The 12973-nt window shown below is 49.3% G+C and overlaps 2 protein-coding genes across 3 annotated transcripts in view; one reads left to right on the top strand and one right to left on the bottom strand.

Annotated features, from left to right (window-relative positions):
* Positions 1 to 197: 197 nt before the first annotated feature.
* tcte1 (t-complex-associated-testis-expressed 1) lies at positions 198 to 12234 on the bottom strand. Of its 2 annotated transcripts, XM_048531928.2 has the most exons (3): positions 12082 to 12234; positions 6082 to 7097; positions 198 to 560 (listed from the first exon to the last, which is right to left on the bottom strand). In XM_048531928.2, exons 2-3 carry the CDS (start codon positions 7081 to 7083, stop codon positions 348 to 350), a joined length of 1215 nt encoding a protein of 404 aa, XP_048387885.1. In that variant the 5' UTR covers positions 7084 to 7097; positions 12082 to 12234; the 3' UTR covers positions 198 to 347. The 2 variants fall into 2 exon arrangements, with proteins under 2 accessions (XP_048387885.1, XP_059501063.1); XM_059645080.1 differs by lacking the exon at positions 12082 to 12234 and having other exon boundaries at positions 6082 to 8338.
* Positions 7644 to 12973, top strand: part of rrp36 (ribosomal RNA processing 36) — a 12990-nt gene continuing 7660 nt past the window's right edge. Inside the window, 3 exon segments of the mRNA XM_059645406.1 lie at positions 7644 to 7675; positions 11161 to 11316; positions 11956 to 12130. Of these exon segments, the coding sequence (XP_059501389.1) occupies positions 7644 to 7675; positions 11161 to 11316; positions 11956 to 12130 (363 nt within the window).

Below are 12973 nucleotides of genomic sequence, written 5' to 3' on the forward strand. Positions count from 1 at the left end.
ACACTGCCTTTTCCCCCCCCAGATCATCAACCCTAACACCTCCTTTTTTGGCTTAGGTTGTATTTAAAATGATTCTTTTTCTGATTGGGAATGATTACACTTCTGAGATACTTCAGGTTGTTTATAGCTTGTCAAAGGAACTCATTGTTTCTGTGATTCAGAGTCATTGGAGAAAGGAAATAGAGGCAAAATGGGCTTCAAACTACAGATTTATTTTGGAACACTATAAAAATAGTTTTGTCGTATTTAATACAAAACCCTCCAACAATGTGAACTTCTGGTACTGACTCACAGCAGAGCACAGTGGAATGGGTGGGTGATTTCTGCCCAGGAAGGGTGTTGTGGATTCAGTCCTCTGCGAGGTAGTGGTCTGATACAACCTCACTGGCTTTGATGGCCTTAAACGGGTGGCACACGGCATTCTTTACCCTCTCACGGTTACTGTGTAGGATTTGGTTGATGGCGTATTCGTTCTCCTGGCCAATATCTGTCAGCCGCAGGTCAAGCTCCATTACAGTCTTATTCATTGACATTCCCTCTTGTAGCTGCCTCCCTCCTTCCTGATAAAAGGAAACAGAGCAAAAACTTACAGGAGTAGAGAGAGAAAGAGATCTGAGAGATATAAAGACCTGAGAGAGGACACCATGAAGAAACCTGAGGAAATGATACAAGGTGAATACCAAATTGCTGTGGGATTGCACAGACATTGACATTAATTGCAAATGCTCTCTAACTTCAGGCCAGGTGCCAGACAGCTACAGGACAGCTGATGTGCCACCATTACTCGAAAAGGGCGGTGGGGATAAAGCAGAGCATTGTACACAAGTGAGTCTACCACAAAAACAGAAACTGCTGGAGAAGGTGAGAGATAATGGGAACTGCAGAGCTGGAGAATCCAAGATAATAAAATGTGAGGCTGGATGAACACAGCAGGCCAAGCAGCATCTCAGGAGCACAAGGTGAATAGGTCTGGCAGCCTCCGAGGAGTGAAAACAGAGTTTAATGTGCTCGAAAATCCAGAACTGAAGAAGGGACACTAGATCCAAAGTGTTAACTCTGCTTTCTCTCCATGGATGCTGCCACATCCACTGAGTTTCTCCAGCAATTTCTGTTTCAGATTTCTGGCATCTGCAGTTCTTTTGGCTTTTTCAGTGAGTCTGACACCTGGGGCATTCAAACTATTGGAAACATTTCTGAGGGACAGAATTAATCTCCACTTGGAGAGGCATGGGTCAATCAGGGATAGTTAGTGTGGGTTTTGTAAGAAAGTGGTCACTTCTAACAAATGTGATTGAATTTTTGACTAAGTGTATAGATGACAGTAATGCAGTGGATGCAGCTACATGGACTTCACTAAGGCATTTCACAAGATCTCAAACAGCAGGCAGCTTAAGAAGCTAAGAGTCCTTGGGATCCTGGGCTAATTGAGAGATTAATACAAGACTGGCCTAGTGTCAGCAAGCTGAGGGCAATGGTGGAAAGGTGGCTTCAAAACTGAAAGCCTGTTCCCAATGGGATTCCTCGCTATTTGCTGTGTACCTTGATGATGTAGATATAAAGGTAGCATGTTTGATCACTAGTTTCACGGTGACATGAACATTGATGGTTAAAGATAATGAGGAGGATGTGTTTGTCCGTAGATCCTGGAAGGCAACAGGACTAGTAGAAAAAGTGGTTAAGAAGGCATATAGATTTGCCTTTATCAGTAAACGCACTGAAAACAAGTGTAGTGATGTTATGATGGAGCTGTAAATTGTGTTAGTTAGGGCACAGCGAGAGTCCTGTGTGCAGTTCTGGTCTCCACACTGTAGGAAGGATACGATGGGTACGATTGCTGGGGCGGGGGGGGGGGGGTGAAGAGGGAGATTCACCAGGATGTGCCGGGGATAAGAAGGGGGAACAGACAGAACAGATAGGGGTATGTAGGATTATGAGGGGCATGGACATTATGCATGGAAAGCAGCTGTTGCTCTCAGTGAAAGGGCCAATAACAAGAAGGTGTAACTACAATGTGAAAGGTAGGAAGCATGGAGGGGATTTAAGGGAAATGATTTTCATCCAGAGGGTGGTGGCGGTCTCGAATGTACTGCCTGGGAGGGGAAAGAGGGACGGGTGTGGGCAGTAGTGTATTTTTGGGGGGTATACAGTGGGACGGGTGTGGGGAGTAGTGTATATTTGGGGGGTATACAGTGGGGCGGGTGTGGGGTGTAGTGTATATTTTGGGGGTATACAGTGGGACGGGTGTGGGCAGTAGTGTATTTTTGGGGGGGATACAGTGGGACGGGTGTGGGGAGTAGTGTATTTTTGGGGGGTGTACAGTGGGATGGGTGTGGGGAGTAGAGTATTTTTGGAGGGTATACAGTGGGACGGGTGTGGGGAGTCGTGTATATTTGGGGGGTATAAAGTGGGACGGGTGTGGGGAGTAGTGTATTTTTAGGGGGCATACAGTGGGGCGGGTGTGGGGAGTAGTGTATTTTTGGGGGGTATACAGTGGGACGGGTGTGGGGAGTAGTGTATTTTTGGGGGGTATACAGTGGGGCGGGTGTGGGGAGTAGTGTATTTTTGGGGGGTATACAGTGGGACGGGTGTGGGGAGTAGTGTATTTTTGGGGGGTATACAGTGGGATGGGTGTGGGGAGTAGAGTATTTTTGGAGGGTATACAGTGGGACGGGTGTGGGGAGTAGTGTATTTTTGGGGGGTATACAGTGGGGCGGGTGTGGGGAGTCGTGTATATTTGGGGGGTATAAAGTGGGATGGGTGTGGGGAGTAGTGTATTTTTGGGGGGCATACAGTGGGGCGGGTGTGGGCAGTAGTGTATTTTTGGGGGGTATACAGTGGGACGGGTGTGGGGAGTAGTGTATTTTAGGGGGGTATACAGTGGGGCGGGTGTGGGGAGTAGTGTATTTTAGGTGGGTATACAGTGGGACGGTGTGTGCAGCAGTGTATTTTTGGGGGGGGATAAATTTAATTAATTAGAGGGTTTATTTAATATACCTTAGAGGATATAAATTTGATGGGCCATAGGGCTTCTTCTATATTGTATGATTTTTTATATTCCATGACAAAAGTAGAGAGTAAAGCTCCCTCTACACTGTCCCCATCAAACCCTCCCATGGCAGGGACATGGACCCCGTATCCGTCAAACCCTCCCAGGGCAGGGACATGGACCCCGTCCCTATCAAACCCTCCCACGGCAGGGACATGGATCCCGTCCCCATCAAACTCTCCCAGGGCAGGGACATGGACCCCGTCCCCATCCATCCCGCCCAGGGCAGGGACATGGACCCCGTCCCCATCAAACCCTCCCAGGGGAGGGACGTGGACCCGGTCCCCATCAAACCCTCCCAGGACAGGGACATGGACCCCGTCCCCATCAAACCCTCCCAGGGCAGGGACATGGATCCCGTCCCCATCAAACCCTCCCAGGGGAGGGACAGGGACCCCATCTCCATCTAACCCTCCCAGGGGAGGGACATGTACCCCATCTCCATCAAACCTTCCCAGGACAGGGACATGGACCCCGTCCCCATCAAACCCTCCCAGGGGACGGACATGGACCCCGTCCCCATCAAACCCTCGCAGGGGACGGACATGGACCCCGTCCCCATCAAACCTTCCCAGGGCAGGGACATGGATCCCGTCCCCATCAAACCCTCCCAGGGGAGGGACAGGGACCCCGTCTCCATCTAACCCTCCCAGGGGAGGGACATGTACCCCATCTCCATCAAACCTTCCCAGGACAGGGACATGGACCCCGTCCCCATCAAACCCTCCCAGGGGACGGACATGGACCCAGTCCCCATCAAACCCTCGCAGGGGACAGACATGGACCCCGTCCCCATCAAACCTTCCCAGGGCAGGGACATGGATCCCGTCCCCATCAAACCCTCCCAGGGCAGGGACATGAATCCTGTCCCCATCAAACCCTCCCAGGGCAGGGACATGGACCCCGTCCCCATCAAACCCTCCCAGGGCAGGGACATGGACACCGTCCCCATCAAACCCTCCCAGGGCAGGGTCATGGACCCTGTCCCCATCAACCTCCCCATGGCAGGGACATGGACCCCGTCCCCATCAAACCCTCCCAGGACAGGCACATGGACCCCGTCCCCATCAAACCCTCCCAGGGGAGGGACGTGGACCCCGTTCCCATCAAACCCTCCCAGGGCAGGGACATGGACCCCGTCCCCATCAAACCCTCCCAGGGCAGGGACATGGACCGCGTCCCCATCAAACCCTCCCAGGGGAGGGACGTGGACCCCGTCCCATCAAACCCTCCCAGGGGAGGGACATGGACCCCGTCTCCATCAAACCCTCCCAGGGCAGGGACATGGACCCCGTCTCCATCAAACCCTCCCAGGGCAGGGACATGGACCCCGTATCCATCAATCCCTCCCAGGGCAGGGACATGGATCCCGTCCCCATCAAACCCTCCCAGGACAGGGACATGGACCCCGTCCCCATCTAACCCTCCCAGGGCAGGGACCGAATGGGGTTAAATACAGATTAAAGTTTCTTCTGTACTGTCCAAACAGGATTAATAAGAGAACGATGTTTTATCAGCATCACACTACAAGAGCAGTTACCTATAACCTCAGATAAACATGTCACAATCACTCACCCACTAGTACAGCACTCACACTTGTGATTCCAGCTGAGCTCCCAATTTACTGGCTATTACAGATGAATATTGAGGTGAGCGCTGGTTCTCTCTCTTGCTCTGGCCTCCTGTCCTTACTGCTGGCTGTCAGGTTTGCACTGGTTCCCCTGACTGAGTCACTATGAATCTGCGGGACAGCGTACTGTACACCTACAGCTATTACATTAGGCTCCCCTGTGCAGTCAGTTGGCCCTGGACCCATTTACACCAGCTGCAGTGCCCACCACTGGCATAGCTGGTCTCAGCTAACTGCACAGTGACGTGTCCAACCTCCTGGTGTGTGCTGGCACTGGCAGAATATTCAAGAGTTCTGGGGCCTGTAAAAAGCCTCTCCATGAAGCAGCGTTGTGGATGTTTGCTGGCCACAGTTGGCCATTTATGATCTGTGGGCCGAACCTGTCCCTGTGTGATGTCTGTCCTCCGCCACTGCTCAGAGTAGCAGCAGAGAGCACCCTTTCCTTTTCTTCCCTTTATTCACTCACGGGATGAGGGTGTCACTGGCCAGGCAGCATTTATTGTCCATTTCTAATTGCCCAGAAGTCGGTTCAGGGCCAACCACATGTGGGTGTGGAGTCACATGTAGGCCAGACCAGGTAAGGATGGCAGTTTCCTTCCCTAAAGGACATTAATGAACCAGTTTGGTTTTCCCCCTCAACAATTGGCAAGGGATTCATGGTCTTCATTAGACTCTTAATTCCAGATATTTATTGAATTCAAGTTCCACCATCTGCCTTGGCAGGATTCAAAAGCTGGGTCTCTGGATTAATAGTCCAGCGATAATACCACTAGGCCAGCCATCGAACCCCACCCCCACTGCACTAACTCACCAACTCTCACTCAACAGCATTTTCCCAAGTCAGGACCTCTCCTAACTTCAAACCCCACTCTAAGCCACATACCGTCCTGATTTTAAATCCTTGTGCCTCCACTTTCAGTGGGTTGAGAGACTGGACTTTCCTCCCTCAGCGTATTGTGGTGGTCCCTACCCACTCAAGGACTGTAGTGGTTTAACAAGTTGGCTCGGTCTCCGCGACCTCGTGCAGTGCGATTTGGATAAATTAGATGATAAATGCTGACCTAGCCAGTGACACACACATATTCGGAGAAAAGATACATCTAGTTTTAAATTCAGGGAAAGGAAAAGGTACAGGCTCCCAGTCTCTGTTTAATTGTCCCCTTCTGGGTGTGGTCTGAGTAAAATTATGTCTACATTCAGCTGCGGCAGAGATGACACAGGAGGGGAGGATTGATTCAAACTCTTCCAGTATCTATGTTTTCAGAACGTAGTGGGAGACTGGGAGAGGAGCTGATGGAATTCAGAAACATACAGAGGCAATAGATCACTCATACTTTGGCTTATATAGGTCACTCTAATCGAGAACTGCATTGTTTTACTCCAAACTTCTCCCATAGATACTAACCAGGCCAAAATTATTACATGACAGGTCAATGGTTTTTAGGGTGTGGTTTTTTGTCAGGAGCTCAGAGAAGACCACAGCCACAGGCTCCGTCAGCTCATTGCATGACAAGTTGATGTCTTCCACTGAAGATTTCACAAGCGCTCTGCCCAAGGCCTCTCCCCCTTCATCCCCGATTTGATTGAGTCGGAAGTTGATGGATTTGAGGGATGAGAAACGCCTGACTTTGTAGGAGATGGCTTTAGCTCCATAAGCTGAGATGTGGTTGTTACACAGATTGACCTTCTCCAGTTTTGTCTTGTGCAGAAGCTTGGCCAGGACCTTTGCCCCGTTGTCCTCGATCAAGTTGTGTGACAAGTCCAGTTCTATCAGTGAAGGATGGTTCAGCATGTATTTCACCAACACTCGCAGTTTCTCATCATCAATCCTGTTTCGAGGGAGTTTGAGCACCTTCAGGGTTTTGCAAGAACTGATAGCTTTTGCCAGCGAGAAGCAGTCTCGGTACGTGAATTGAAAGATGTTCCATTCAAAATTCATCCCGCAGTCCTTCACCCCATAGGTCACATGCAGCTCTTCAAGATTGATGAGTTTGTTAAGCAAGATGCTGAAGTCGAAGTGATCTATTGAAGGTCCAATCACATCGCTATCACTGCCAGCATCTGAAGAGTCATCCTCCATTGCCTCAGGGGATTGCTTGACAGGAGGGAGTAGCTGGGCAATGTCCAATGTCTTCACATAGTTTCTGCAGAGTGGCACCAGGTCCAGGACCACCTTTACATCGGTGGTGTCAGGGACAAAGAACTCAATGATGTTTTTCAGCAGGCGTTCAAAGAACATTCTCTTCCAGCTGTCCCCATAGCTGGAGATGTCACAGACCTCCCAGCATTCAAGGCAACACCGCTTCCAATAACCTTCATCACTGACCAGGTTCGCCGTCACCTGTAGTGGGATATTGGTAGAAATCTTGGCCAACACTTTGCGTCTGTCTTTCTCCTGAAGTTGCATCAAAAGAGGATGCTCTGTAGAGTTAAAAGAGGGCACAGGGTGGGTGACTGTCTCAGCAGCACTATCTCCAGGAATTGTGGAGACCACTTGCAAAGTACATCATAATCCAAAGCCTCTTTGATCAAGTCAAATGACAATTTCATAGGACTGTAAAAAGGCACAGCTAGTCAAAGCTGTGCTGGGATTTTGGCAGAGTCAGTCCCACTCCATGCTCTTCAACATGGCCCTGAAAATCATGTTCCTTATCTAATTCCCTTATAAACATTACCATTGGAAAGGTTTTACACTGTCCTTTCAGACAGTGTGCCACATACCAGAACAACTCGCTGGCGACAAACACTTCTCCTCCTTTTGTTAATTTTCTGAGACAGAAACACAGGAACAGGTAGAGACCTATCCTGTTCAGAGAGCTTATGGCTAATCTGTGACCTCATTCCACACACCAGACTGACAAAAACCCGCCAGGCTCAGCTTTAGAAATAACAAGTGACCGAGTCGCTGTTTGTGGAAGAGTTTGAAACAATGACCAGAAGTCTTCATGACTATCTGCATAGTTAACGATGGGGGAGCCCAGCACATCAGTGAAAGAGAAGTGGGTGCATTTGCATCAATCGTCAGCCCGAATCACTGAGTGGATGATCCATGGTGGCCCTCAGCATCACTGATGGAAAGGGTCATCGACAATGCTGCCGAACCCATTCACCGACACTCAGTCTCTGGGTTCCACCAGGGCCACTCATTACGGCCTTGGTTCAAACACAGACAAAAGAGCTGAACTGCAGAGGTGGAATGAGAGTGACGGACAGCCCCTTAACATCAAGCTGTTGGAGTTTAGGCTATGGCCCAGACCAGCTGTGACCTTATTAAATGGTACAGCAGGTTTGATGGCCTACCCCTGTCTCACATTCACAATTTAATATAGACTTATGTTCATACAAATGTCAGGCAATAGCCTTCGCTAACACAAGAGAATCTAACCATTGTCTTTTTAGTGGTCTATAGTGCTACCATCGCTGAATACCCACTATCAACACCCTGGGGCTTACCATTGACCAGAAACTCAACTGGGCCAGCCACATAAATACAATGGCTACAAAAACAGGTCAGAAGCTGGGAATACTGCAGCAAGTAATTCACCTTCTGACTCCCCAAAGCCTGCCCACCATCCACAAGGCACCGCGCACGAGTGTGATGGAATACTCCCTATTTGGGTAGATCAGTGCAGCTCCAACAACACTGAAAAAGCATAACACTATCCAGAACAAAGCAGTGAACAACGGGAAGATAACATGGTGTGGAGCTGGATGAACACAGCAGGCCAAGCAGCATCATAGGAGCAGGAAGGCTGACATTTTGGGCCTCGAAAATTATGAAGGGTCTAGGCCCAAAACGTCAGCTTTCCTGCTCCTGAGATGCTGCTTGGCCTGCTGTGTTCATCCAGCTCCACACCGTGTTATCTCAGATTCTCTAGCATCTGCAGTTCCCATTATCTCTGAGCCAACAGTGGCAGTAGAGTGTCTTATCTACAAGGTGCCTTGCAGTAACTTACTTACTCAGGGTCTTTAGATACTACTTTCCAAACCCAAAACCTCTACCAACCAGAAGGACAAAGGCAGCAGATACATTGAAACACCACTACCTCAGGATCCCCTTCAATGCCACACGGAATTGTGGCTTGGAACTTCATATCACTGCTCCTTCAGCGTTGCTGAGTAAAAATGTTGGGGCTTCTTTCCAATTCTTCCCCCCCATACACAAAGACTGTAGCCACTCAAGAGGGCAGCTCACTATCACCATTCCCAGGACAATTAGGGATGGCGAAATAAAACCAATGAGTGAATACAATATCTGCATTACTCTTTATATGAATAAATATTTCCTAACTTCACACCTGAAAGGTTCTGGCTCTCATTTTTTGATGCAGTTCCTAGACTGCCCCATTCACAAGAAATAACTCCCATCATTAGGGTGGTATGGAGCTTACTGGTTAGCACTGCTGCCTCAAAAAGTCAGGGACCTGGGTCAATTCCAGCCCCAAACAAAAATGTGTGTGGAGTTTGCACGTTCTCCCTGTGTGTGTTTCCTCCCTCAGTCCAAAGATGTGCAGGTTAGGGTGGATTAGCCATGCTAAATTACCTCAGGTATCGAGGGATGTGCAGGCTGGGTGGGCTAGCCATGGGAAAAACAAGGTTACAGAGATGGGGTGGTCTGCTTTTCAGAGGGTTGGCGTGGACTTGATGGGCCGAATGGTTGGCTTCCAAATTGTAGGGATTGTGTGATTCTATCTATCCTATCTGATCTTGTTGTTTTTAAAACTTGGATCAAAACAGCCCTCAACCTTCTAAATTTCTGTGCAGGTTATCTGTGTACCAGGGCTGCTTTTTAAAGAAAAGGGCTTAAAGCAGATAACCGGTGTGTAGGGGGGGGGGGGCGGCTGCATTTAATGTCAGAAGAGATTTAATTAACGAGAAATAACAAGGCAACAGTGCAGGCTAGTGAAGTGGCAAATAGTAATGGAATGGCAAAGGATGGGGCAGTTTTCAAGTACATTGGGACTTAAAGAGGGAAGAATTATGAAAGTCTTTTCATCTGAATGCATGCTGACCCAGCGACAGTGAAGGAACAGCGATATATTTTCAAGTCAGGATGGTGGGTGGCTCAGAGTGGAACTTTTAAAGGGCGGTGTTCCCATGTAGGTGCTGTGCTTTCCTTCTAGATGCAAGTGGTTGTGGGTTTGGAAGGTGGTGCCTGAGGATCTTTGGTGAATCTCTGCAGTGCCCCTTGTAGATGGTACACACTGGTGCTACTGAGTGTCGGGGGTGGGGGGAGTGGGATGCTTGTGGATGTGGTGCCAATCAAGCGGCTGCTTTGTCCTGGATGGTGTCAAGCTCCTTGAGTGTTGTTGGGGCTGCCCCCATCCAGGCAAGTGGGGAGTATTCCATCACACTCCTGTCCTGTGCCTTGTAGATGGTGGACAGGCTTTGGGGAGACAGGGGGTGAGTTACTCACCGCAGTATTCCCAGCCTGTGACCTGCTCTTGCAACCACTGTATTTGTATGGCTAGTCCAGTCAACTTTCTGGTCAATCACATGGATTTTGGTCTTCTGACCTATGAATGCATGTACTTGCTATAGAATGACCACAAGACCATGAGAAAGAACAACAGGAGTCCGGCCATTTGGCCCCTCGAGCCTGTCTACAGTATGGAAACAGACCCCTTGGTCCAACTCATTCACCCTGACCAAGCTCCCAAACCAACTAGTCCCGGCTGCCTGCGTTTGGCCCATATCCCTCAAAACCTTTCCTATCCTTGTACATATCCAAATGTCTTTTAAATGTTGTAACTGTGCCTGCATTTACCACGTCATCTGAAAATGTTGCTCCATATGTTCTTTATAAATATTTTTAGAGGAGAAAGATTTAAAATACATTTGGACAGGTACATGGAGGGATGTTTTAGAGGGATGTGGGCCAAACGCAGGCAGTGGAAAGTTTAGTTCGGGAATCTTGGTCGGCCATGGATGGTTGGCCTGAAGGGTCTGTTTCTGTGCTGAATGACTAAATATTGACAGAGTGGGAATCAGTGACTGTAATGTCATTATCAAGGGGCGGAGGTGAGATGGTCCCAGCCTGGCCTTTGTGTGGTGTGAATGTCACTTGCCACTTGTCAGTCCAAACCTGGATATTATCAGATCTTGTTGCATAGTGGAATCAAGGGTTATGGGGATAAGGCAGGAACAGGATACTGATTGTGGATGATCATAATGAATGGTGGTGCTTGGCTTGAAGGGCCGAATGGCCTACTCCTGCACCAATTGTCTATTGCATGTGAACACGGACTGCTTCAGTATCTGGGGAGTCACGAACGGTGCTGAACATTGTGTAATCATCAGTGAACATCCCCACTTCTGACCTTATGATGGGAGGGAAGGTCATTGATGAAGCAGCTGAAGATGGTTGGCCCAGGACACTACCCTGAGGAACTCCTGCAGAGATGTCCTGGAGCTGGAGATGACTGACCTCCAACTCCAAGAATGTTTTTGTGACTGGAAGCCTGTGTCCCATGGTATACCACAGGGTTCAGTGCTGGGGAGTCTTGCTGTTTGCTGTGTATGTTAATGATCCAGACATAAATGTCAGAGTTATGATCACCAAATTCACTGATCAAATGAAAAATGATGGTTTCGTAAATAGTGAGGAGGATAAATTTTCACTACAGGATGATAAAGACGGGTAGTTACTTGGGTTGATCAGTGGCAAATAGAATTAACCCTGAAAACTGTGAGGTGGATGCATTTTTGGGGGAAGTAACAAGACAAGGAAATAGACAATGAATGGCTGGAACCCAGGAAGTACGAACCTCGGCGTATGTCCACAGATTGTTGAAGACAGCAGGACAGCTAGAAAGAGTGGATAAGATGGCATACAGTGTACTTACCTTTATTAATCCAGGCATAAAACACATGAGCAAGGAGTTATGATGGATTGTAGAGAACGAATGTTAGGCCACAGCTGCGACATCGTGTGCACTTGTAGTTGGCACACTACGGGAACGATGTGATTACACTGGAGCTCGGCAGCGTGTTGTCTAAGCTGGAGTGACTCAGTGATGCAGAGAGACCAGATAGGGCAAGATTGTTTCAGAGATAATGGGAACTGCAGATGCTGGAGAATCCGAGATAACAAGGTGTAGAGCTGGATGAAGACAGCAGGCCAGGCTGCGTCAGAAGAGCAGGAAAGCTGATGTTTTGGGTCTAAACCCTTCTCAGAAATTATTCAGAAAGGGTTCAGACCCGAAACGTCAGCTTTCCTGATCCCCTGATGCTGCCCAGCCTGCTGTGTTCATCCAGCTCTACACCTGGTAATCTCTAGGGCAGGATTGTGTTCCTTCGAGCACAGAACACTGACAGGAGCGCTGACTGAGGTGCATGAAACTCTGCCGGGCATTGGCAAAGTCAATCAGAAGATCCTCTTCTCTTTCGTGCAGCGGTCACTAACCAATAAGGAGCTGGAGGTTTACAGCGGACTTCTCATCCACAGGTTTCTGGTGATTTGGAATTCACTGCCTGAAAGCGTGGTTAAGGGGGAAGCCTAAAGACATTGAAGAACAATTCAGATGAAACATCACGTGAAGCATACATGACTGCTGGCACACGGTGTGAAAAACGGTGCTGAAACAGAGGGCGAGAAACAGAGGGGCTGAAGCAGAGGGGCTGAAACAGATGGCGAGAAACAGAGGGGCTGAAACAGAGGGGCTGAAACAGAGGGGCTGAAACAGAGGGGCTGAAACAGAGGGCGAGATACACAGGGTCTGCAACAGTGGGCGAGAAAGAGAGGGCTGAAAGAGAGGGCGAGAAACAGAGGTGCTGAAACAGAGGGGGAGAAACAGAGGGGCTGAAACTGAGAGGCTGAAACAGAGGAGCTGAAACAGAGGGCGAGAAACAGAGCGGCTTAAACAGAGGGGCTGAAACAGAGGGCGAGAAACAGAGGGCGAGAAACAGAGGGCGAGAAACAGAGGGCGAGAAACAGAGGGGCTGAAACAGAGGGGCTGAAACAGAGGGCGAGAAACAGAGGGGCTGAAACAGAGGACGAGAAACAGTGGGCGAGAAACAGAGGGGCAGAAACAGAGGGGCTGAAACAAAGGGGGCTGAAACAGAGGGGCTGAAACTGAGGGCGAGAAACAGAGGGCGAGAAACAGAGGGCGAGAAACAGAGGGGCTGAAACAGAGGGGCTGAAACAGAGGGGCTGAAACAGAGGGGCGAGAAACAGAGAGCGAGAAACAGAGGGCAAGAAACAGAGGGCGAGAAACAGAGGGCGAGAAACAGAGGGGCTGAAACAGAGGGGCTGAAAACAGAGGGGCTGAAACAGAGGGGCTGAAACAGAGGGCGAG

This window comes from Stegostoma tigrinum, chromosome 4 (assembly GCF_030684315.1).
Source record: "Stegostoma tigrinum isolate sSteTig4 chromosome 4, sSteTig4.hap1, whole genome shotgun sequence".
Taxonomy (NCBI): Eukaryota; Metazoa; Chordata; class Chondrichthyes; order Orectolobiformes; family Stegostomatidae; genus Stegostoma; species Stegostoma tigrinum.